The sequence below is a fragment of the Pholcus phalangioides genome, unplaced genomic scaffold (assembly GCF_987345545.1).
Source record: "Pholcus phalangioides strain wild (caught in Gottingen) unplaced genomic scaffold, Ppha-v1.0 ptg000017l_1, whole genome shotgun sequence".
In the NCBI taxonomy this organism is placed as follows: domain Eukaryota; kingdom Metazoa; phylum Arthropoda; class Arachnida; order Araneae; family Pholcidae; genus Pholcus; species Pholcus phalangioides.
In genome coordinates this window covers 36608859-36631995 of record NW_028301610.1, presented here as the reverse complement: position 1 = coordinate 36631995, position 23137 = coordinate 36608859, and the positions used below count along the sequence as shown (strand labels likewise).

The following is a 23137-nucleotide window of genomic DNA, read 5'->3' as shown; positions in this document are numbered from 1 at the left end:
ATAAATTTAATATTTTTTGAATAAATGTTATAAGTGGAAAAAAGTGTTGTATTTTATTACTGTCATCCACTGATGAATCAAATGTTTGATAACTATATCGTAGTTTGATAACTATAGCCCATAGACAAAAATCATAAATATAAAAGCTTTAGCAAATTTTGTCTTCTACAATATTGTAATTCACACTTTTGCTCTATATTTGAGCATATGAACAGAGATGATGTATATGAACAGAGATATTGAGCAAAAATAAAAAAAAGTCTGAGAATTTCTACGTTTTTTTGGTTTCTGCTGACGACATCCAGCTATTAAGGGAAGGGTAATGAAAAGGATTTCTTAACAGAAAGGAAATTCAAATTCTATCACAAAGTGGCCCAGGTATAAAGAACATTTATTTATGCTATAATTATCAAATCAATTTTTTTAACTTCTTGTTAGTTTTTTTCTTTTTCTGAGGGAATATAATACCATTGTATTTTCCATCACTTGGCCCTAAAAAGTGTTGATGAAAATGGTATTTTTGGTGTAAGACACAAAAGTATCATACGATAATTATTAGGAGTACTGATGACTGAGATGAATAGAAAATAAACGAGAAAATATTCTGTGATTAATCATTTTTCATATGCATTACCTGTGAAATTAATAAAATAAAATAGTTAAATTATCATTATTATAAAAACTTACAAATAGGGTGAGGGGGAAAAGAGAAATCTATATATATACTTCGTATATACCTACTCTCTTATCTCTATCCTCTCTATTATCTGTAATTATCCATTATACTGTTTTCCTTTCACATTTGTTTTTTTCCTTCTCTACTTCCCCCCCCCCCTTCTTTTAATTTTTCTAAAAGTGGTTAACCCCAAAGCAGAATGTTTTGCATTGTTCTGCAACAAATCCTTGGCTGCCTGGAAATGTTCTGCAATAGAAAATTACCATAATAGAGTTTTTTACATTTTACTTAAAATTTTTCCAGATTGTACTGCGGCGTACATCACAGATTTCGGCATATTCTGCTTTGGGGGTGGTTAGGTTAGGACAAGGTTACTATATTTATTGCTGATTTCATCAAATAGAGATGATCCAAATTTCTTGCCAATGCTTGTAAGCAAAGAGGTTAAATGAAAATAACTATAAGAAGCAAATGATAGCAAAGTTCAGCATTCTTAATACAACTTGTGTTAGCTAGGTTTCCATGAAGCTGATAATTTGCATTAACAAGTTTTTTTTTTTAAAGCAGCGACTGTTTTGCATCATTTTGTACTCTACAAATATTATACAGAGAAACAGAATGTTTTTAAATTGATATTTCATTGTTTGCACACACACACACACTTGAAGTCATTTTTACAAAATATAAAATAATAACAAATCTCAAAGCATTTTGCAGCTTTGTATGGAATAGTTTTCGGTTTCACTCAGCATAAATACAGGTTTCCCTTGCTTTATGCAATTAATTGGTTCCGAAAATTAATGTGTAAGACAAAATTGTGTAAAGTGAGTTTAATAACATGGGTAATATAGGAATAAAAGGAGTTTCTACAAAAGTAGCAGGTACAATAAATTTTTTAAATGAATTATTGCTTAAACATATAAATAAATCTCATGAGTTTATGCTATGTAAATGCATTTAGTTAATAATTGTTTTACTTATGTTTTTAATTAATAAACTAATTTTCGTTAGCACAGATCTTTCTCTCCTGAGGAACTCAGGATGATAGACTGATAACTTTTCAATGAAATAGTCAAGAGTCAGCTGAGCAGCATTCTTTGTCTCCATAAAAATTAATGTTGCAAGCTTCAGAATCCTTAAAATATCCCTTAAACATATCATAATTCTAGTCTTATATTCAAATCATTTTCTTTAATGGAAATTCTGTTGGTATGTGTTGCATGCTCATTGGTGAGCTCTGATGACTCAGATTCTAGCATTTCGTGCAAATTCATCTCATCTATACATTCTCCAATCACCAGATTATAAAATGTTCAACTACAAATTTTGGGCGAGGTAGTCCAGGTCAATAAGATAATCACCTGAAGTACCAAAGGATGTTTCGAGGTGTCGCGAGTTTGATACCTGGTTCGTCCTTGTCAGAAAACTTTCTTGGCACAGGGAACAACAGAAACGGCGACATGACCACAGAAAAACTGCTACCGCAGGGAGTCCCCGATCGAGGGGTTAGTGCACCAACCTCTTGAGAGTATAAAAACAAGCCTGCCATTCGGAATTGACAATAAATTGTAGGTCCCGGTCTAATTAGCCCTTGTGTGCAGAAAATGACCATGGTGTGACAAAAATTATCAATGATCAAACTACAAATTTTGCAAGACCACATAACGCAAGTGATACCTGCAATGTAAATATGTATTATATCATGAGAAATAATATAGTTTACCTGTTCCAGGAATTCATTATAACTTTCTTGAACAAATCCACACTCAGGGGTCCTCCTGTTATGCCACATAATTGATCACTACTTTCAGCATAAGAAGTTGTCAATGGAGAAACATAGATAGGATAACCAATTGGCTGGTCACATGAAGAGTTTATTATGTTCCGTAACGCTTGCCTGGCATTTTGTATGCTACCTCTTTCAGGGTTTCTATTTCTAAGATAAACAAGTTCCTGTTGTTGTCCTGCCCAAAGTCCTCTCACACATTCTCTATTGACCTAATAAAATATTGTAAATTACTTGAATGCAGACCAACAGGGGAAAACCATAAAATATCCTTCAATTGAAAACAGATATTATATTTTAAAATAAGCAATACTGGTAGAAATTGTTGCAGAAATTTTTTCCATTCACTGTGATATTTCATTACTGGATGGCTTCAAAACTCATCACATTGTAATCAGATTAAAAAGCCAAACAACATCTCTGAAGGCTTTATTTTAAATCTATAAATGCTACAAATAATTTTTTTTACACAAAGCAATCACCAGACTGAAGAGTACTTTTTTAATTACAAAAATATAATAGATTATTATATTATTTATTATACATATTTTTACATTATTTACATATTTTTTCATCAATTTGTAATCAGAATAGGTAAAGAATGTATATTTAAAATAGCAGAGCAATCTTATGATTATAAGCTCTATTATGATGTTTAAACTGGGACACTGTCGCTGTATAATTAATAATTGAAGAGCAGCTATCTTCTTTAATTATTACAAAAATATATTTTTTTCATTTTCATTTCATGAGTGTGGGTGGGGTCTGATGCAATCCCAACTAGTGCACACACATTCTCCAATGGAAGCTCTGCCTTTAAATCTCATATCTAAAAGAATCCTTCTGACTCATGAATAAATGATGAGCTTAATATAGTCTGATGAATCTATTACAAATGATTTGAGATTCAGCTGAAAACTTTTTCTCTTGCACATAAGGCGAGATACATAATTACATAATTTGTGCAATTAAAGGATCTTCAAAATGTGCAACTGATATCTTCCTGTAACAATAAAAAGATCTCACTATTGAGAATAAACAAAAACTGTAATATGTTATGAAATGAAATTACAATCTTTGCACATTATACTAATAACAAACTCAAAAGCCACATGCATATTGCAAAACAAGGTGGTTAAAAAAAATTATCAAAAATAATGCCCATAACCAGTTTGGTCCTTATGATACCTCTTTGTACCAGTTAGCAGATACCGCCTATCAATGGACATGTTTGGAATTTGTGAAAGGGGGTCTTGAATGCATTTTGCTATTAATTAACGGACACTCCCTGTTAGCAAACAAAACTTTTGGTCCTATGGCATGTGTTATCAAAGGATTCCAGTGTATTATTTCCAGCTTGACATGAAACAAGTCTAAAATGAATTTGTTTAACTTATCAAAATCAAATAGCCTTTGATATATTTATTAAATAAAGTCAATAAAATTTAAGATAAAATGAGACAAAAACATAAGCAACCACGTGGGAATAGTAAAATGTAATGGAAGCCACAAAAAACAACTAAGGTGACAGTTCATACAAGTGCAGAGCCTCTCATTGCAGTTGTCTCACTCTTTCCACTTTGTCACAAACTTGAAATTGGTTTCTCCACAAAAGTAAAGAAAAAGCATTTTTTTTACATTAACATGACTAGATCAAAAACCAGATTTCATGATTCCATAGCTGTACTTGAAATTTTAATTGAAAACAGGTTCTTAAGCCTATCATAATGGCAGAAAAAAGTATTTCTGAACAAGAACTTTTTATTCCACCTTCACAAAAGGTTTGTTAAGGATACGAGACAGCTATAACACAGATAAATATAAGCACAGGGAGAACAGTAGTAATGTAAACTTAATTTTTTCATTCTACTTTTGGACTTACCCTGTACATCATAGGGGCATGTTCAGGAGGAGGGGGAGATATAAGGAGAAAGGAGAACTACAATACTTCAACCAAGACAATCTCAAAAGAATATATCCTTTACTGTTTCAATGTTTGTTAATTTAAAATGATTTTTTAAATTTAGTAACTAAGATTTCTCTGAAAGCGATTTTCTGTTTCACCTTCTAAAGCAGTGGTTCTCAACCTTTTTGACACCTCAGCCTGGTGAATCAAATTTCTGAGTCTACAACATGGTCTGGAATAGTTTACTTGTTCATAAGATAATAAATAATTAATTACTTTTTAAATGCATACTAATTATTTTATCAAAATCTATTTAATTGAATTAATTAATTAAAACCCTTTTTATGAATTGATATATGAATTTATTATCTTACGGACTTAACAGACTGATATAACATTTTGTTCTTTTTGTATTAATAACGCATGAGTGGAGACATAAGCAGAAACATAAACAAAGCATTTCATCAACAATTGCAGCAAACATCCTCATTGCATAGGCATTGGAACCTGAGGACTGATGCTGTTTGAGCCCCCAATAAATTTCATGAGGGGACCAATAATTACAATGCAACGCACTACTCCATCTCCTGCATAAAGGCTTGAGTCCTGTACATATGGGACAACTGGTAACTTTCAGCCCCCTCGATGTTTTCTTCATTTCAGTGCCTCTACCTGACTGGAAAATGTAATTGATCATAAATCAATCAAAAGGTCTTATTATTCAGTTTTATAGAAAAATTTTGCATAGTTTGCAAAACTAAAAAGTTTTCATTCACAGTGGGCAATGAAAATCTTGCCATACACTTAAATTTATTTGTGCTGACTTACATCAATGCAACACTAATTATTATTTTGTTAATAATTTAATGTAAAACATATTTTACGCGATCAAATTTTGCATCTAATTTTAGCTAGAAAGAAGGTAATAATGTAAAAAAGAAGTGCCTATATTGTAACTCACCTCAAATGTCAGCTGAAGAGCAGAAAATTGTTGAATTTTGAATTGTGGCATATTCATGATAGATGTTTAAGCAAATTGTGTAACTTTATAAATTTCAAAACTTTGTGCATGCGATTTTTCTACTATAAAATTTGTGAACATTATAGCATTTGAATAAATGAAAAATATGACTGTAAAAAAAATCAAAATGAAAACTGGCAACATAATTCACTGCGTTCCTGCAAAGAAAACAGTATTTGTTTTATCACCAGTTATGTGCATCTTGAAGTCCTTGATGACAGATTCAAAACACAATATTTTATGTAGATAGTACTTCACTGATTAGTTGCTGACATTTGCCCCACACACACACACGTCAAATACCTACTTCATTTCTGAGAACTGGTAAATGCATACTCCATTGGACCGCTAGAGATTATTGCTGGTCATAATTTATGGCTCCAATGATGGAATGTGGTTTTTCTATTGCCCGGAAATTCCCAATCACTTGCTAATTATTTCACTTTGAAGTTATGTGTCCCGGTTACTGGCAAGTAGCATAGATGTTTTTAGGCTACAAGGAACTTTACAGATACAAGTTTTCTCATAACATTATTGTCTTCGGGACATTTTCTGTGGTGTCGATAATGGCAAACAATGAGGGGGATAGAAAATATTTACATTTCATGAGAATATTCTCACGAAATGTAAATATTTTCTATAAAAAATTATTAATATTCTCACAAAAAGGCACAGAAGTACGGCACAAAGTTAGCACAATATTTTTTAAAGTTACAAGTCATTTGCAGCTTTTTCTGATGCAGAGATGATCAAAAACCTTTTTTTAAATTCAACTTTTTATTTGTCTTCCAAATGCACTCGTGACTAAATTTTCACTGGAAATGGTGAGTACTTATATAAGGTATATGTGACTGAAATTTTAGGACAACTTGTCCAGTATTTTTCTAGAAATTTGAGAAAATGTTCAAACTCCAAAAACGACACAGACTTTTTGAAGCATAGTGTATGTTGAAAATTTTTTTTTCTCTGGTTTCAGTTTAAAAGGTTACATTTTGAAGGCAACGACCTCAAAATTTCTCAGGATGAGATTTCCTGCACCTCACTCTCCTGACTCACTTGTGTGTACTCACCAAAGAGATGTCCTACTTATGCCCCTGACATGACTCTCCGATCTCATAAGAAGAACTTATTAAGTCAATCTGCATGATGAGGTTAAAATAAATAGATTCTGGGTAGATTAAATCATAAAAGTATCATGAAATGCTCTAATTTTTATTGTTTTAACTATCTTGCTTATAAGAGTTTGAATTGTTTCCCTGTAACTAACTTTTTTGTACAAAAGAAGATATATTGATGAACGTTCATGAAATATCCATCAAAGCTATACTTCATAATAAAAAATAAAACAATGGTGAGACATTGTTTAAGAAAAAATATATATCACTTATAGATTACCTTGATAACACGGAAGCTCAGAAACCTCTTATTTAGCATAATTATCTTGTATTCATCAGAACCATCCTCAAATACATGTCTGTAAAATAAAATGATTGAGCAAGGTTCATAAAAATCATGACTTTTTACAAAAAAAAATTCCAAAAAATCAGATTTTTTTTCATTCAAAAATGAGATTTATTCATTTTTTTGATTTTCACTTTAAAATATTAACTTGTACAGAATAAAACAAAATCTAATTTTCATTTTACCAACATACAGTTAGTGGTTTATATATTGTCTCTTTAAAAATATGTCTGAGAATATTAAATTCTAAAGATAAGTACACTTTTCAAGTATAGAATTCAGACCAACATCAATTTTTCAGATAAGGTTGAACTTGATAAATTATAAAATAAGTGCATAGTCATACATGGAACAGACATTTATTTATGTATGCTACAGGGTAAATTGTGAAATTTTTGCTAATTTTATCATTTATTATGTCCAGGATTGATAGAAATCATGATTTTTTTAAAATTTGAATCAGATTTTTTGATTCAAATTCTTTATTTACTCATTTTTAATTCCAAGTTCAAATGCTAACTTATTAGGGGTATTAAATTTTCATAACAGTCACAGTTCTCTTTTTAACTTATAGACTACATTAATCTGTAGTGATCTTGCTTATAAAAAAATCCCATTGGCATACTGAACTACTGAAAATCTTATTTATCATACTAATGTCCTCTAAGAACAAATCATTCTACGTTTAAAACAATATTGAAATTTGTGCCTGATGAAAAAATCCAAAAGCAGTCATATTATGCAACTAACATTCATTAATTTAATCAATTTAAGTATTTCTGGAGAAAAATCTAGATAAAATATATTACTGTGATACCACATAAACTTTTCTTTAAAAAAAGGGACACTTAGTAAGAAAAAAAGTATTCTCACAAAAATTAGAAACTTTGCCTGGATTTAATTTATACAAAAATTGCCACGTTTTCAAGACAAATAAATTCAATTGGTCGAATGGTCGATGCGTTTCGGCTCTCCATTGAAGAGCCGTCATCAGGACCTTGTGGTCAGAATTCACACGAATCAGTCGTGGAGGGGTGATGTTTATGTCTGGTCATCCATAGAGTTCGCTTTTGTATTTGCTGCGTCCGAGTGGTCTTTGGATGCGAATTGGGGAGCCATCTGTTGCAAAGTGTTGAAAGTTTTGTCATGACTGAAGTTAATAAAGCCTGTCCAAGCTGACGAAATAGGTGGCGTGTTTCTTCCATCATTAACGAGGAAATTCTGGCATGTTCTGATGAAGTAAAAAAGCAACACACAATTCTGAATTGAATTTTCTCGAGGGATACTTCATCAGAACATGCCAGAATTTCCTCGTTAATGATGGTATAAACACATGTTACTGACAAAAAAAAGTATGGAAACCAACATTCATAGAATACCTTATCATAAGCTCCTCAATCTGGGGTGTAGCAAGCAAATGTTGTCCTGCTCTCTTGCCTAGACTTAGACTTATAGATGGGTGGTTCCACTGAACCTAGCACCGCGACCAGAGGTCTATTGTACTATCCCTTACCCAAAAAATAGTCTTTAACAAAGACCTACAGCTGAAGCAAAGTTCAGCAGAGATCTAATAGGAATATCTTGAAGCTTCCATGGTTCAATCAAATGATGACCCAAGTGCTTAAACCTATGTGTAGAGTACATTTCACATTCACAAAGAAAGTGAGCAGCTGTTTCTTCCTTATATAAACAACCTTTACACGATGAGTCACTACTAACTCTTATGACATTAAGATACCTTTTAAGAGTACAGTGGCCAATAAGTAGACCAACAGCTCTATGAATACCATTTTTGCTGAGCTTCCTTTTGCCTAAAACTAGGGCAGACACAATTTATCTCATTTGCCTGTCGCTGACCATCAATGTTTAGCCAATCTTTGTACTGTTTTCTCCTGAATGACTTGAAAACAGTATTTCTAATCCATTCTCGTGAAATGTCCAAAGCTGGCCCAGGACCAATGAGCAGAGTCCCAGAAACCCCTTCTAGCCAGCTTGTCAGTCAATTCATTACCTGAGATACCGGAATGACATGGTACGCAGCAAAGCTTGACTCTGTTGTTGTTAGATAAATTACAGAGTACAGTGTAACACTCCCACGCCGCACGAGAAGTGATTTCATAATTCTAAAGAGCCATCAGTACAGCCTGACTATCAGAATATATAAAAATGCATCGTTTACTAAAACTTCTATTTATGCAAATTCTACAACACATGAGAACTGCAAAGATTTCAGCTTGAACGACAGTGGTGTAGCCACCTAAAGAATATGATAACTGTGTACCATCTCAAGGGCAGCATCCTCCAGCTCTATTTCCAAGCTTAGAATCGTCAGTATACAAAATGAGATTTCTATCACTGTGAGTAGGAGCAATGCCCCAGTCTTCCCTAGAAGGGAATTGAATCATATAAGGCTTATTAAATGCAAATTTGGAAAGCATGCCATCACTAGGCATGCTGAGATATGGGTGCTGTGTAACATTTACATCAAGACCACCCCATGATAAGTACTGTGAGTACTCTTTCCCATGACCAAAATTCTTGAGTCTTTTCATACAGATGATTGCTTTAGCCTCAATATACAAGTGTAGAGGATACAACCCGAGTAAAAGTTTGGCCCTCTCGCCTATGTCAGTGACACAAACTTTTTACTGAAGGGGGGTATTGCCCCCCTCTATCGGCCTATGTACCTGATGGTTTTAGGCTAGAAAAACCCTATATGATGGTTTCAGCTTGAAATAAGAGTATTTGCAAATAGACCAAACAAACCATTTATTATACTTGTACATGATATAAACTTCACACCATGTGCACAATAACATTTGTGGAATAGATTTTCTGTTAGACATTAATTATACATATAATTAATGTTATAGTTAAGTATTTCATATACTTTCATATCGATTACATTTATTTCCCAGAGAGAATTAGATTGCTTCAACAATATGAATGGATTAAAATGACTGAACAATTTTTGAAATGATTCAGGCACAAATGAAACATTTACCTTAAAGCGAGTAAAGATGGCACACTACTTAAGACAGCATTCCTCCAAGCAGGATCAGCTTCATGAGTGATGACCATTGTTTGGTCATAAGTGTTGATAGCATCATAAAGAACTGCATGATCTTCATATTCATCAGCTGACATAAAATGATCCTTAAAAAATATATGAAGATATTGCATTCAACCATTGACAAGCAAAGTGAATATGATTATTTTTCAAGTACAAATACGGCCACAACAGGCCAAATGCCCAATGAGGTGGCTGAAAAAACTCATAAAAAATATGGATGTCAAATGTAACCAAAATGCAGCAACCCAACATAAAAGCATATACTGCGAAGGAAAAACCAATAATTAATACTATACATATACTACCCATAAAAATTTTTTTGATAGTCTTATTTAAGTATGGATAGCTTCTTAATTTATTCCACTATGTTTATCATACTTCTTTTTAAATGTATCAATTGTGTTCGAATTCACGACCCCTGAAGGTAAGCTATTCCACTTATCACCAATCTAATATAGATGGATAGATATGCAGTAGATTCTTGAAAATTTGAGTCTTGCAACTTTGATGTGCCAGATAATACAAGGTGTTGGAATTTTTTAAAATTCTTTTTCAAAACCTCTGTTTTTCAACAAAGATGAGTTCTGTTCCATTGTATGATTTTTCTCAAAAATGTTAATAATTTCAATTGAAAGGAGGTTTTGATCTCTTGACTGTGGTCTCCAGTGGATTCTCAGGCCTTTCTATAGTAAATTTATAATGCTAAAAAATTAATATCAGACCCTCCTAGGGGGTCCATGTCAGCCTCAATCGCACATAGTCTATGGGTATTGGCAGTTGTGTAATGAATTAAGGGCAAAATAGGTAAAGGGTAGGAGAAACCCCTCTCCAAACTCACTTGGAGAGTAGTTTATTACTATTCAAATAATTTGAGTTTTCAGTACTCTGAGGTGATCTCGGTCCTGGTCACCTCAGATTATTGATACTCCACTGCATTACTTCAAGTGAACTAACCTATAAAAAAAATTTCAACTTACTTGATGAAGCTTTAGTGCCATGCGAACACTAGGTGCAATGACTTTACGGAGCAAATCCATGTCATGAAACACCCATTCATCTCTGGCTGATGTAATTCGAAAGTCTCCTTTAAACAATGCATGAAGGCCAAACAACAGGAAGTCCACACTGAATTAAAAAAATATATTTATCTCTAATATTCATGTTAGCATGTGGAGTCGCTTTATTTTAAGATTTGTCATAATATTATATTTACTTGCAATCTCTATAGCAGTTAAAATAACTGTTGTTTCATTCTAGGTAGAATGTTGGTTTGAAAGAAACATTTTACAAAAAAACTTGGTCTTTTTTTGTTTAACATATCGATGCATAAAGGTATTTTACTAGACATGACCGATAACACTTACAAACTGTATCAAAATTTCAATGAACATGAATGATATGAAATATGAAAAGTCATGAAAAATTAATCATTAACCTAGAGTAGTTTCAAGATTATCCAAATCATAAATGGTCAAAATGTCTGCATCAGCCATTCTATTGTTATAGCACATTTTAATTATTTTCTTAGTTGCACACACAAGTTAAAATGTTTGAGCAGGTAATAGAAAAATATTCAGCAATGATGGTGATTATACCTAGTCACACTGGTAAATAAAATTTTCTCAAACAAGTTACTGGATTGAATATGTTTTTGAAAATCAATTGATTAGTTTCATTCATGACACTTGTTAATGATGGAAGAAAAACAAATTTTAACTTTCTTTTCATTTTTACTTGAAAAAAAAAAAAAGACTCAGATTTTCCCGACAAACATGGATCCCAGATGAACGGAATTGGATGTTACTTCAATGGGAAATCATGCTGCTTCCCACTAGAGGAAGGCATTTTTACAACGTATAAAAGTATTTTTATTATAATTTCTTTATTGGAAGTACAGAAGGAAGGAAGTAAGAAAGTGATTTATAGTACAGATAAGAGTACTTATCATGTAAAAAAGAAGGAAGGGTCGCATCTTTTGCTGTTAAATTGTGCACAAGATGTAAAAGCGAAAAAAAGTAAATAATGAAATAGTATTATCAAAATCATTAAGTTTTTTATTTCTGTCTTACCCAGTTTTTTGTTTATTCATGATGCAAGACTAAAAATCCTTTTTTAATTTCAAACCAACTCAGACAGGTTCTGCATTGTTGATCCCAAAACAATGGGGTTAACTCTCACTGGGGGTGAACTATCTCTGTGGTCCTTAGTCGAAAAAAAGTAGTTAAGCCCCGATTTGTCCTTAAATGGCCAGTAGTTCGACTTTTCAGTACTATCTCTAAGCTAAGGACTTTTTTTTAGTAGTTACTTAGGACTGCCTAGCACCAGTCCTAAAGCAGCAAGAAAAGTAGTTCACGGTGGCCATCTTAGAAAAGAGAAAATTTCGTCTCTGGCCGCGAGCTCTTGCTGTGATATTTAGTGATGAAATATCTGTTTTTTTTTTCGAATTAAACAATTTTTTACGATAATAATGACAGATATAACTTAGATTATATCTTCGGTGTCATCAAAGTTGAAGTGATTCATCGTTATATCCTGCAAAACCAGATGTTGACATCGGCGATCGAAGCCACGACGAAGTGCTAGCATGTTCATTACTGAGGTAAGAATTATTTTATTGCTATCGAACTATATAAGAAGAGTGTTTAGAAATATTCTTAATATTTTTTTGCTCGGTAAACGAGTTATTTAAAAATATAAATGGACAATGTCACGCAATCAATAGGGCAGTGGATCCCACTTGGTAATGCTGAAAAATATCAAATAGCCCATGTATACTTTGGATTGTATTGAAAACATTTACATGGCAAATGAAACATAAATCTGCAATTACGATAATATCAGATTGGAATTTTACATTCTATGTTTTTTGCTGTATTAATTTTTTTTAATGAAAAATTATGTCCAAATAAATTGAGCATGTGTGTAAATAAATAATTTGAATATTGTTGGCACAATAAAAATTGTGCTTGGATGACTATGCTATAAATAATCGCCTATAAATAAGGAAATTGAAAATTTGTGTTTTAAATCAAACTCCCTTCAATGCATAAAGTAACTAATAAGCTACAATTCATTGATAATAAATTATAGCACCTAAATGACAGAAATTTTAATTATTTTTTGTGATGAGTAATGGTGAAATTGAAATAAAGCATGGTAAAAATTGGCAGTAATGTTAAATATTAATTTTTGTAAAACTCGTGCACTAAAGGATTAAAATATAGATTTGATATTTTGAACTGTTCAAATGAACAATATTGTAATACTTAGTGGAAGTTAAATTTAGAGAAAAAAATTATGTGCCACTTCTTGAAAAATTGCACTCTGTAACTTGCTCTGAGATGAAGAATATTTAATAAGGAATCATTATATTGTTTTGTTTATATAAAAAATGAAATTCGTACAATGGGAGTAAAAAACAAAGTTGTGGAATTTCAGGCACAGTTTTTATTGTTGAGGTATATACATTATAATGAGAGGAAGCAGATTAGTGTTTGAAACGTATTACTACTTCAGTATTTGGGTTATGGCCTTGCTGTGTGTGTTGAAATTTAATTTTTTGCCAAAAATTGTTTTTGATTTTGTGTGCATGGGTAAACACAGAAAAAAAATTTCCATGTCGAATATTTAAGAACTTTAAAATATAACATTTTGAGATGTTATGGAACTGAAACTTTTAACAAGCATTTATTTTTTAACGATGTTGTTAGGAAACAGCTGAGAGATTATATATATATATATTAGTGTATATACATTTGTGAGACTTTTCTAACTCTTGAAAAATTTTGTTTCCCAGGAACTTGGCTGTAGGTAGCTACGAAGTTATGTGAAGGTTTTCAAGGTTACCAAACAATTCTACCAGAGCAAACAAAGGTAATTTTAATTCTTTGTATTTGACTTTGAGCAACAGTTTCCATTATTATTTTCATGTAAAATAAAATATTTCCATGCATGATTTAATGACATAAATTTTAACAATTATCATTTTCACTGACTTCATTTGTATCAACAACCCTAGTGGAACAAATACAGTTGAACCCCGATTTAACACCGCCATCCCACCCATAGAATTTTGACGTTGTATCAGATCATAATCATAATAGCGTTTTGGAGAGGCTGTATTACATAAATTCACATGTTTATTAAGAAATGTTGTATTTCAGTGTCTTATTTATATTGCACCATGAATAAAATAACCTATTTTATGCACATTCAATTTTAAGTTGAGAAAATTCATAAAAATTGTAAACTGTACAATTACTTGACTATTTCTCAATATAAAACTTAACAGAAACATACTTCCCTCTGAAATTACTGTAATTTCCACGACACATTTTATATGTGCAAAAACAAAATAAGCAAGGGGGAAAGGTGGCATTGTTTTTAGTCCATACCATATTGGTTTCTCTAGAGAAATATCTTGCTATGAGTAATTTTCTTTATAATAATTTTTTCAGATACTATTGAAAGAACAACTCTTTTTGACATAATTGAATTCAGGAAATTAAGATAGACTATTTCTTAATAGCTACCTATACCACTCAAAATTTGACCAGTGCAAGTAAAAACACGTACTGTTGAAAAACTTGTCTTGGCTATATAAATGAGAGGGAGGACATTTAAAAAAACCTTTAGAAGCTTTACTAACTGAAAAGCAATATTAATTCTTTGAAAAACTTATTATCATATTTACTGATGAGCAAATTTTGTGAATGGAAATATTAAAACAATAAATATACTTGACGACAAATAATATCATACTTTTTAACTAGTGAGACCATACAACACTGCAAAATTTCTATGTTAATTTAAATAGGGGTTCCCCAATCCACAAGAGGTTGCTAAGGATGTGTTTTAGAGCGAAGCTGAAAGAGTAGAGTGAAAATATGTAGTAAGCTGCGTGCCAATAGGTTTTTTCACTTCATCTGTCTGACCAAAATTTTAGGGTAGAAACATGGCTCGAAAAATTTAAAAAGGCACCAGCCAAATTTTTAGGCAGCCAAGCATATTTTTAGGAGAAATAATCCAAAGTAAAAAAAAATTATATTCAACTTTTTCAGCACTCAGTGATGATCTTCGCATGTTGGGAGATTCAGACATAAACTCCAAATATTTTGTGATCTGCATAGAAAATTTTAAGTGTCACTATGAATTTTTTTTTTTTGCAATGTTGGCTCCTAAGATTTGTCAATCCCTAGGTAAATACATCTAGACATGAACATGTGCATCTATGTGCAATGCCAGGACTCCCTTGCAAAACACAGTTTATACATTTTGGATCCTACTGTGATAAAAGGTGGCGAGTCGACTAAGTGCTATTGTGCACAAATTATCTCTACTTATAATTTGAAATAAAATATACCGTACATTTAAAGATTGATAAGCATAATAAAAGGGTTTTTTTTTCTTCCTCTTTTTAATTTCAGGTAAATCATTATTTGAAGTTGCAGATGAAAATTTATGAATCTCAAAAAATTATGTTCTCGAAAGATGCGATTTCTAAGAAAAGTACAATCAATAAATTGTGATTATGATAACTCTCTATGAACATATGTTTGAAATAAAATGTTTTTGTATGACAAATCATGTGTGCAAGTTGTTATTTAATTCATGTTTCTATTAATCAACTTCAATCATTCATCTTCTAATCAACTCAAATGAAATATACGGTCAAATGAAAGTTATCAGGTGAAGTTATTTGTTGGAAGCTAAATATGAAACAGATAAATTGATGAAAGATTTTTAATATAGACATATATACACTGCTCAAAACAATTAGGGGAGCAAGCAAAAAAGTGAAGAAAACCGTGCGAGACAGCCACGTATTGGCATACAATGGATAGTACACGCGTATCAATGCGCAATACAGAAAAAAGACGTACAAAAATTTAGAATTAAGCTTTAATTCTTTGAAAATATCGAAAAAAAATGAAAACATGATTTAGGGCAACAATTTGGTTACATGTAAACGATAAAAAAAAGTACTGTTTAGACATGATGCATGAGTTTTAATAGGGCGTGTGGTCTCCTCGAACAGCTAAGACTGCTGCACACCTGTTTGCCATGGATGGGATGAGGTTATTGATCAGACCTTGGGGAATACTGTTCCACTCCTCAAGAAGTGCAATCTGCAAGTCTCGGACAGTAACAGGCGGCCTTTGTCGCGCAGCAATGTATCGTCCGAGCATGTTTGGAACATGCTCGATTGGATTCAGGTCAGGAGAGCACGCTGGCCATTCCATATGCTATATTGTTTCAGCTTCAAGCATGTTCTCCACCAGACGAGCTCTATGCGGTCGGGCATTATCATCCTGGAAAACAAAGGAATCTCCAATGGTTCCAGTGTAAGGGATGACATGAGGTCACAGTATCTCGTCTGCATACCTTCGGGCCATCAAAGTGCCATTCCGAATGATATGCAGGTCCGTACGTCCGCCTATGCTGATTCCACCCCATACAATCCAACCAGCTTGTCGGTATTTTGACCTTTCATGAACGAATGCGGGGTTATTTCGAGTGCCCCTGTCCCTCCATACCAGAACACGTCGGGTGTCACACTCCAGACTGAATCGGGACTCATCTGTAAACAGCACTTGGCTCCAATCATGTTGCTCCCAATCTCGATGCTCAGCAGCCCATCTTCTTCGGGCCGCACGGTGGCGTGGGGTCAACGGAATGCAGACCATTGGCCTACGTGCATAGAGCCCTCCCTCATGAAGCTGATTACGTACTGTTTGGCTGGACACCCTTCGTTCTGTTGCCAAGAGCAACCGTCCTTGCAGCTGTGTAGCATTCTCTGTTCTGTTTCGACGGGCTGTTAACCGTATATACCGGTCATCAGTTGCTGTAGTGGCGCGTGGCCGACTTTGCCCTGGTCGACGTCTAACATTTCCTGTTTCTTGGAATCGATTCCACAGCCTTGCAAAAACACTTCTGGCGACTCCAGCAGCGTCCGTGACACTACGTTGTGTTTGCCCGGATTCCAGTCTGCCTATAACACGCCATGCCATGGATTCCGGTAAATCACATTGTTGAGACATCCTCAAGTCACCTTGTCTCAAAAAAAAATACTGCGCAATCGAATTTCACAGTTACGGCAGTAAAACAGGCGTTTCTGCAACATCCCGATTTCTGCCCTTATCTCCTTTTTCTGGTTTTTGACGTCATGAACTTTGATTTGCATATGAAGTTTTCTTCTTCCGTTTCCTGCTAGGCTTTAAATTATGAATGATTCATTTTATGTTACTTATCGGTATACATCTTTGCGTAATTTTGTTAAAACCATGTGCTCCCCTAATTGTTTTGAGCAGTGTATATTTTAAATATTGAAGTATTCACTTGCATTAACAGGTAAGTGCTCATTCATAGAAAATCGTGTTCTGATAATATTTTTTAATACTGAGGAGAAACCCATAGTTTAAAATACAGAACTACAATACGCAGCAAGGCAGTTATTTCTTTTAATTATTAATTATCAATAATTTAATATTTTAGTTACTCCAAAAATAATATGCAATTCATTGTTTCAATGAATTTAAAAGGAATAAAAATGGATAATAAAAAATCATTTAACAAATTGGTCTTTAAAAAAAAGTGGCACTCAATATTAAAAACAGTATTCAGCTGGGGCCTCAAGTAGGGCCCCTGAGGCGAATAGGGGGGCCCAAAAATCTACAATTATTTTGCATAATAACCCTTTCAAGAAGAGCGCCCCAAAAAAAGGGAAAGTTTGCCCTGAAAAGGCACACTACGGCCATAGGCTCAACTAGTGCCGGTAACCTTAATTTAAAATTTTGCATTTTGTTGTAAGAATTTTTTTTTTCAAATTTTGATTTCATCAGTATGCGACCCACTTATATGCAGCTGGGGTCCCAGATACTCGGTTTTTCAAGTATCCAAAAGTGGGATCCATGAGCACGAACAAGAAAAATACCGAATCTTATTCTAAAAAAATTTGCAAGAAGAAAAATGCAACGTTTCATACGTTGCAGTCCCTCGGAAAAAAAAGTTTGTTTACAATAACATGAAATCGTTGTAAACATGAAATCGCTGCCACCACACACTGCGGAAAAACGATTGTTAAATAATTAGTAGTAGTTGTAGGCTTCAAACGGCATCCCGATTGGTTAGAGATCTGTTACTCTCGAAACCAAAAATTTTCTCCCCCTCTAACTACTGTTTCACGTCACGTGACCTTAAGGACTGGTAGTTCATAGTACCTCTTAACTACTAGTAATTGAAGCGGTCCTTAGCTGCAGTCCTCTGACCGGTAGTTCATTAGTACTAGTAGTTACTAAGGACTGCGGAGATGGTTCATCCCCTGATCTATTTGATTGAGAGATATTACTCAGCTATTAGATAAATTCTATATGGCTGTTGCATTATGTACAATCAAGGCCGGAATAAAGAGGGCAAAGGGGGCAGCTGCCCTGGGTGACGAACTTTCAGAGTGAATAAAAATTCCATTATAAAATCATTGAATTTTACATTGGAGGGCAGCAAAATCATGTCCCTCCACACAAACACAAAAATCACAGTTATGGCCCTGTGTACAATACACAATATTCTACAAAACTCCCTATGGTGCCCAGAGTCTAGCCCTATCTTTTATTAGTGTTAACCAATATAGCTTCATTTGATAACTTGTTGGTCTATTGGAAAATATGTAATGGCACATCCAGTCTATCCCTCCAGAGTTTCAAATGTTTCCATTATGTCCCTGTGATTTCAACTTAGAGTCTCCACACATAGAGCAATTCCTTGGTGAGCAAGTCAAAGAGCAATAGCGGTAAGATCAAATGATATGTGCCATTGAGAAGATTTAAATGATTGGCATCTGCCAATGGGCCGATTTTTTTGCCAGTGAGCCTGCAAATTTTTCGCCTTTGTACTCATGCTCTTCCTATTTTCCTGCCACTTCTTCCACCTGTTCCCTGCCTTGCAGTATTTTGCTTCTTTGTTATTCCATGTGCTACATAAAAGTATTTTTTTCATATTCTATTTTTTGTTGTTAAAATATGGAAAGTTCCAGCGATAAGGAGGCTATCATCATGTTTTATTTCTACAAAAAAAAGTCAAAAAAAAGGAAAGAGAAAGCATTGGATTCATTCCTACATTGAAAAGACCCTGCATAGTAGGCTGTTTGTGGCGGCAAGAGAACTGCAGAAAAGTGAAGCAAAATTTATGGCATTTTATAGAATTTCCAAAAAGACATAGAATAAACTAGCTGGTGGCAATTACTTTGCTAGCAATAAGTAAACCGACTTCTAATCATATTGAGGTGAGGTAAGTTTTTTTTCATATTACTTCATGGATCAAAATTTGAACAATGAATAGAGACCACAATTTATTTAAACATGAATTTATTAATTTAAGAACTAATATAAAAAAGACCTCAACACATAAAAAGTTAATATATTTCTCCAAGGGCCAAATAAATACTATGTTAGGAAATTACAAAGCACATGACGAAAAATAAATCATACATTACACAAGTGGGAAAAAATATTGATAAATAAAAATTCAATAGAATTTGTAAATCGATATAATATTTCTCCAAGAAGCAGCTAGATACTTGCATTGAGAAATTGTGGAAAAAGTAAACAAAAATGCACCATCTAATATTACACATACAAAATCAAAACATGTATGGGTCAGTACCCAAAGATTGGACAAAAACTTATCGAAAACGAATGACCTATATAAAGGGTTAAACATGTCTGAAACCACATCATTTTGCAACCAAAGTAAACATTGTTGAGGTCCACGAACAGTTGTACCCAACCTTTAACCAATCCAGCATTTCTTTTGCGCAGCTTTCCTGAACTTTTACAGTAGCCTATCATTCAAGTCTAGCCCTGATTGATGTAAAATTGTAGATTTGTTTCAAGAACGAACATACAACACAGCAGATAGAAAAACCAATGATATATACAGATCATACACCTTTCTAGCAGGGTATGTCAATTTAAATTAGCTTCATTTTAATCACAAATAAAATGACCAATAGTAAATTCAAGCATTAAAATTACCAAATTCTGTAAATTTAAAAATCATACATTTAAATCGCAAAATTCAAATGTCAATAACCTAGTAATATGGTTGTCATAAAAGAAATTTAGAAGAATTGGAAAATATGAGACTGGAACTTTATCCCTAGATACACAGTGCAGAAAGTATACAATTACAGTAAGTGCTATAAAATTAATGTTAAATACGCAAAAAAAAAAAAAAATGGAATTTGAATTTTGTGATTTAAATCAATGATTTTTTCAAATCAAGTGATCGGCACCGACGAACCCTGTCAGTGAATTTATTTCAAATCACACTATAAGAACACAGCAAATTCTTTGTCACAAGATGAATAAAAGCAGTGTAATAAACATATATCTTGATAAAATCAAATGACCTTAAGATAAAACCTTAAGATTGAAAATGAAATCCAGTCTCAAAACAAAAGATGAAATTAAATAAAAAGGTCTAATATGAAAAAGACCCAAAAAGCCAAATGTGGGTCTTTTTCATCGTAGACCTTTTTATTAAATGTTTTCTTTTCATAACAAAATCTATAGAGTTTCAAAACTATTTTGAGGTTTTATCTCATCATTTGATTTGAATTTGTCAATACATTAATTGAAATTAAATAATAAAACCAGTTGAATCAATATACACTGCTGGCCACCGTAAATGCAACACCCTGAAGGAAGCATGCAAATAATATGAAATTTACAACATGCATTAGCGGAGGTGAGATATGCAAATGATTAGAATTTCAGCGCAGACGCACATCACGCGCGCCTGTGGCGCCACTTCAAAGCGCTATTTAAGGCTTGGAGATTTCGACGATTTGAAGTACGGCAATTGTGTTTTTCTTGTGGTTTTTTCAAAAAAACGATCAATTATGCCTCGTAGAAAACAGCGATCATCTTTTGATCAAGTATCCGAGTTCGACAGAGGAAGGATAGTGGCCTACCGAGATTGTGGATTATCTTTCAGGGAAATCGGTAGTCGTGTTGGACTAAACCAAACAACTGTAATGCGGATATGTGATCGTAGGATGCAGGAGGGTACGACGGACCGACGTGTTCGATCGCATCCACCTGAGTGCACCACTTCATGTGATGACAGGCGTATTGTGCGTATGGCAGTGACGGATCGCTCAGCCACATCACGACCCATAGCACAGCACATACAGTCTGTACCGCATCATCCAGTGTCTGTGCGTACCATTCGACACCGTTTACAGCAGAGTGGTCTGTCCGCAAGACGTCCATTGCTTCGTCTACCCTTGACGCAGAACCACAGACGTCTCCGCCGCCAATGGTGCGATGAAAGAAGGATGTGGATGGCACAATGGAATGAAATTGTCTTTACTGACGAATCACGCTTCTGTCTGCAACACCACGATGGTCGGATTCGAGTCTGGAGACACCGTGGAGAGAGGATGCTGAACAGCTGCGTTATGCATCGCCACACTGGTCCTGCACCGGGTATTATGGTATGGGGCGGTATTCGATATCACTCTCGCACTCCTCTAGGACGCATTGCCGGTACTTTAAAAAGCCAGCGCTACATCTCCGAGGTGTTGGAGCCAGTTGTCCTTCCTTACCTTCAGGGGTTGCCCACAGCCATATTTCAACAGGATAATGCGCGACCACACGTGGCACGCATTGTCCAAAGGTTCTTCGTCAATCGCCAGATTGTATTGCTTCCCTGGCCAGCTCGCTCTCCGGATCTTTCGCCGATAGAAAACATGTGGTCCATGGTTGCTCAACGATTGACCCAGATTACATCCCCAGCTGCCACACCAGATCAACTTTGGCAACGCGTGGAAGCTGCTTGGTCTGCTGTACCCCAAGAACACATCCAAAGTCTCTTTGAATCAATGCCGAGGCGTGTGGCAGCGGTGATCTCCAACAATGGCGACTACTCTGGCTACTGATTTTGGCAGGAACCACACTTCACAGAAGTCTATAAATTTAATCATTTGATGCTCGGTCAACATGTTATCTACAAAATAAATATTGTTGCGATATCTCTTGTCTTTCTTGGTGTTGCAATTTGGGTGGCCAGCAGTGTATTTTGCAACAAACGCAAATCAAATGAAATAAAGCCTCAGGACCATCTCTTAAAATTCTATGGGTTTCTTTATCAAAAAATTAAATAAAATAAAAAGGTCTAGGATTTTTTGAAAAAGACCAAAGTTTGGCTTTTTTGGATCTTTTTCAAGTTAGACCTTTTATTTAATTTTAATCCTTTGATAATGAAATCCACAGTTTCGAAACTATCATGAGGGTTTTTTCTCATCATTTGATTTGAATTTGTCAAGAAACACACTGGTTTCACTATTTCAATTAATTTATTCAGTTAAACTTGTATTTGAGGCTGATATCTGGGAATTGCTGTATCAATTCCACTGGTTGGACAACAGCTTGTGTTGTCAGTGTTCCAGACTCCGCCACAAAGCTGGGCTGGAAGAGATCTCTGCAACGGGATAAGTCCAGTGGCAAAGTTCTGGTGTTCATTCATTCAGCTTGTGTTGTCTCGAAGGGACTGGTTCCAAAAATTTCATCTATCGAGAGAATAGAATTTCTCTTAAATGCTCTGAGCTGTGCATTAGTCATTACCCTGAGATCAGGTAAAAAGCAACCAATAAACGGCTGCATGGACTCTTTCAGTTCATTTGTAGGAGGAGGTGCAGCAGAAACAGCAGTCATTTTTGCCCTCTTGTTGCTGAAATATTCCACAAAGGCAAAGGCATCAGCATTGTTGCAACAGTTGTTCAGTCACAGCAATTCAGTTGTTGGTGCTGCAGTTTTTTTTTTTCAGGATATCCCACTGGTGCTGTGAGATTGTGCATCTGGATATGTTGATGGAGGAGGGGTGGTTGGTTTGGCTGATGAGTCTGGGATTTCTATATTACCAAGTCCCAAAGAGTGGTTACCAGTTGGCACTTGAGAGCTTTCAGGCTGTTCAATAATCTGGGAATGTTCCATTGGAATAGAAGATGAATTCCCACTCAGTGCACCTGCAGTCTTCACAAAAGGTAGGGCAAACTGCATGGCGTCATTCAAGCAATAAGGTTTTTTGACTTTTGACCCCAAACCACTTGGAAGAGGTTGCACTTTTCTCGCAAAAGTAGTCCTCAAATTCTTCCATTTATCTTTGCAGTCGTGCACTGCAAAAATGAAAATACAAAACATTAACACAGAAGG

The 23137-nt window shown here is 34.3% G+C and overlaps 1 protein-coding gene across 1 annotated transcript in view; it reads right to left on the bottom strand.

Moving 5' to 3' along the window:
• pcx (pecanex) overlaps positions 1 to 23137 on the bottom strand; it is a 359123-nt gene that overhangs the window by 22472 nt on the left and 313514 nt on the right. The window contains exons 34-37 of the mRNA XM_089247188.1: positions 10901 to 11048; positions 9855 to 10006; positions 6785 to 6863; positions 2400 to 2674 (exon numbers count right to left, since the gene is read on the bottom strand). Of these exons, the coding sequence (XP_089103314.1) occupies positions 2400 to 2674; positions 6785 to 6863; positions 9855 to 10006; positions 10901 to 11048 (654 nt within the window). The remainder of the gene's footprint in view (positions 1 to 2399; positions 2675 to 6784; positions 6864 to 9854; positions 10007 to 10900; positions 11049 to 23137) is intronic.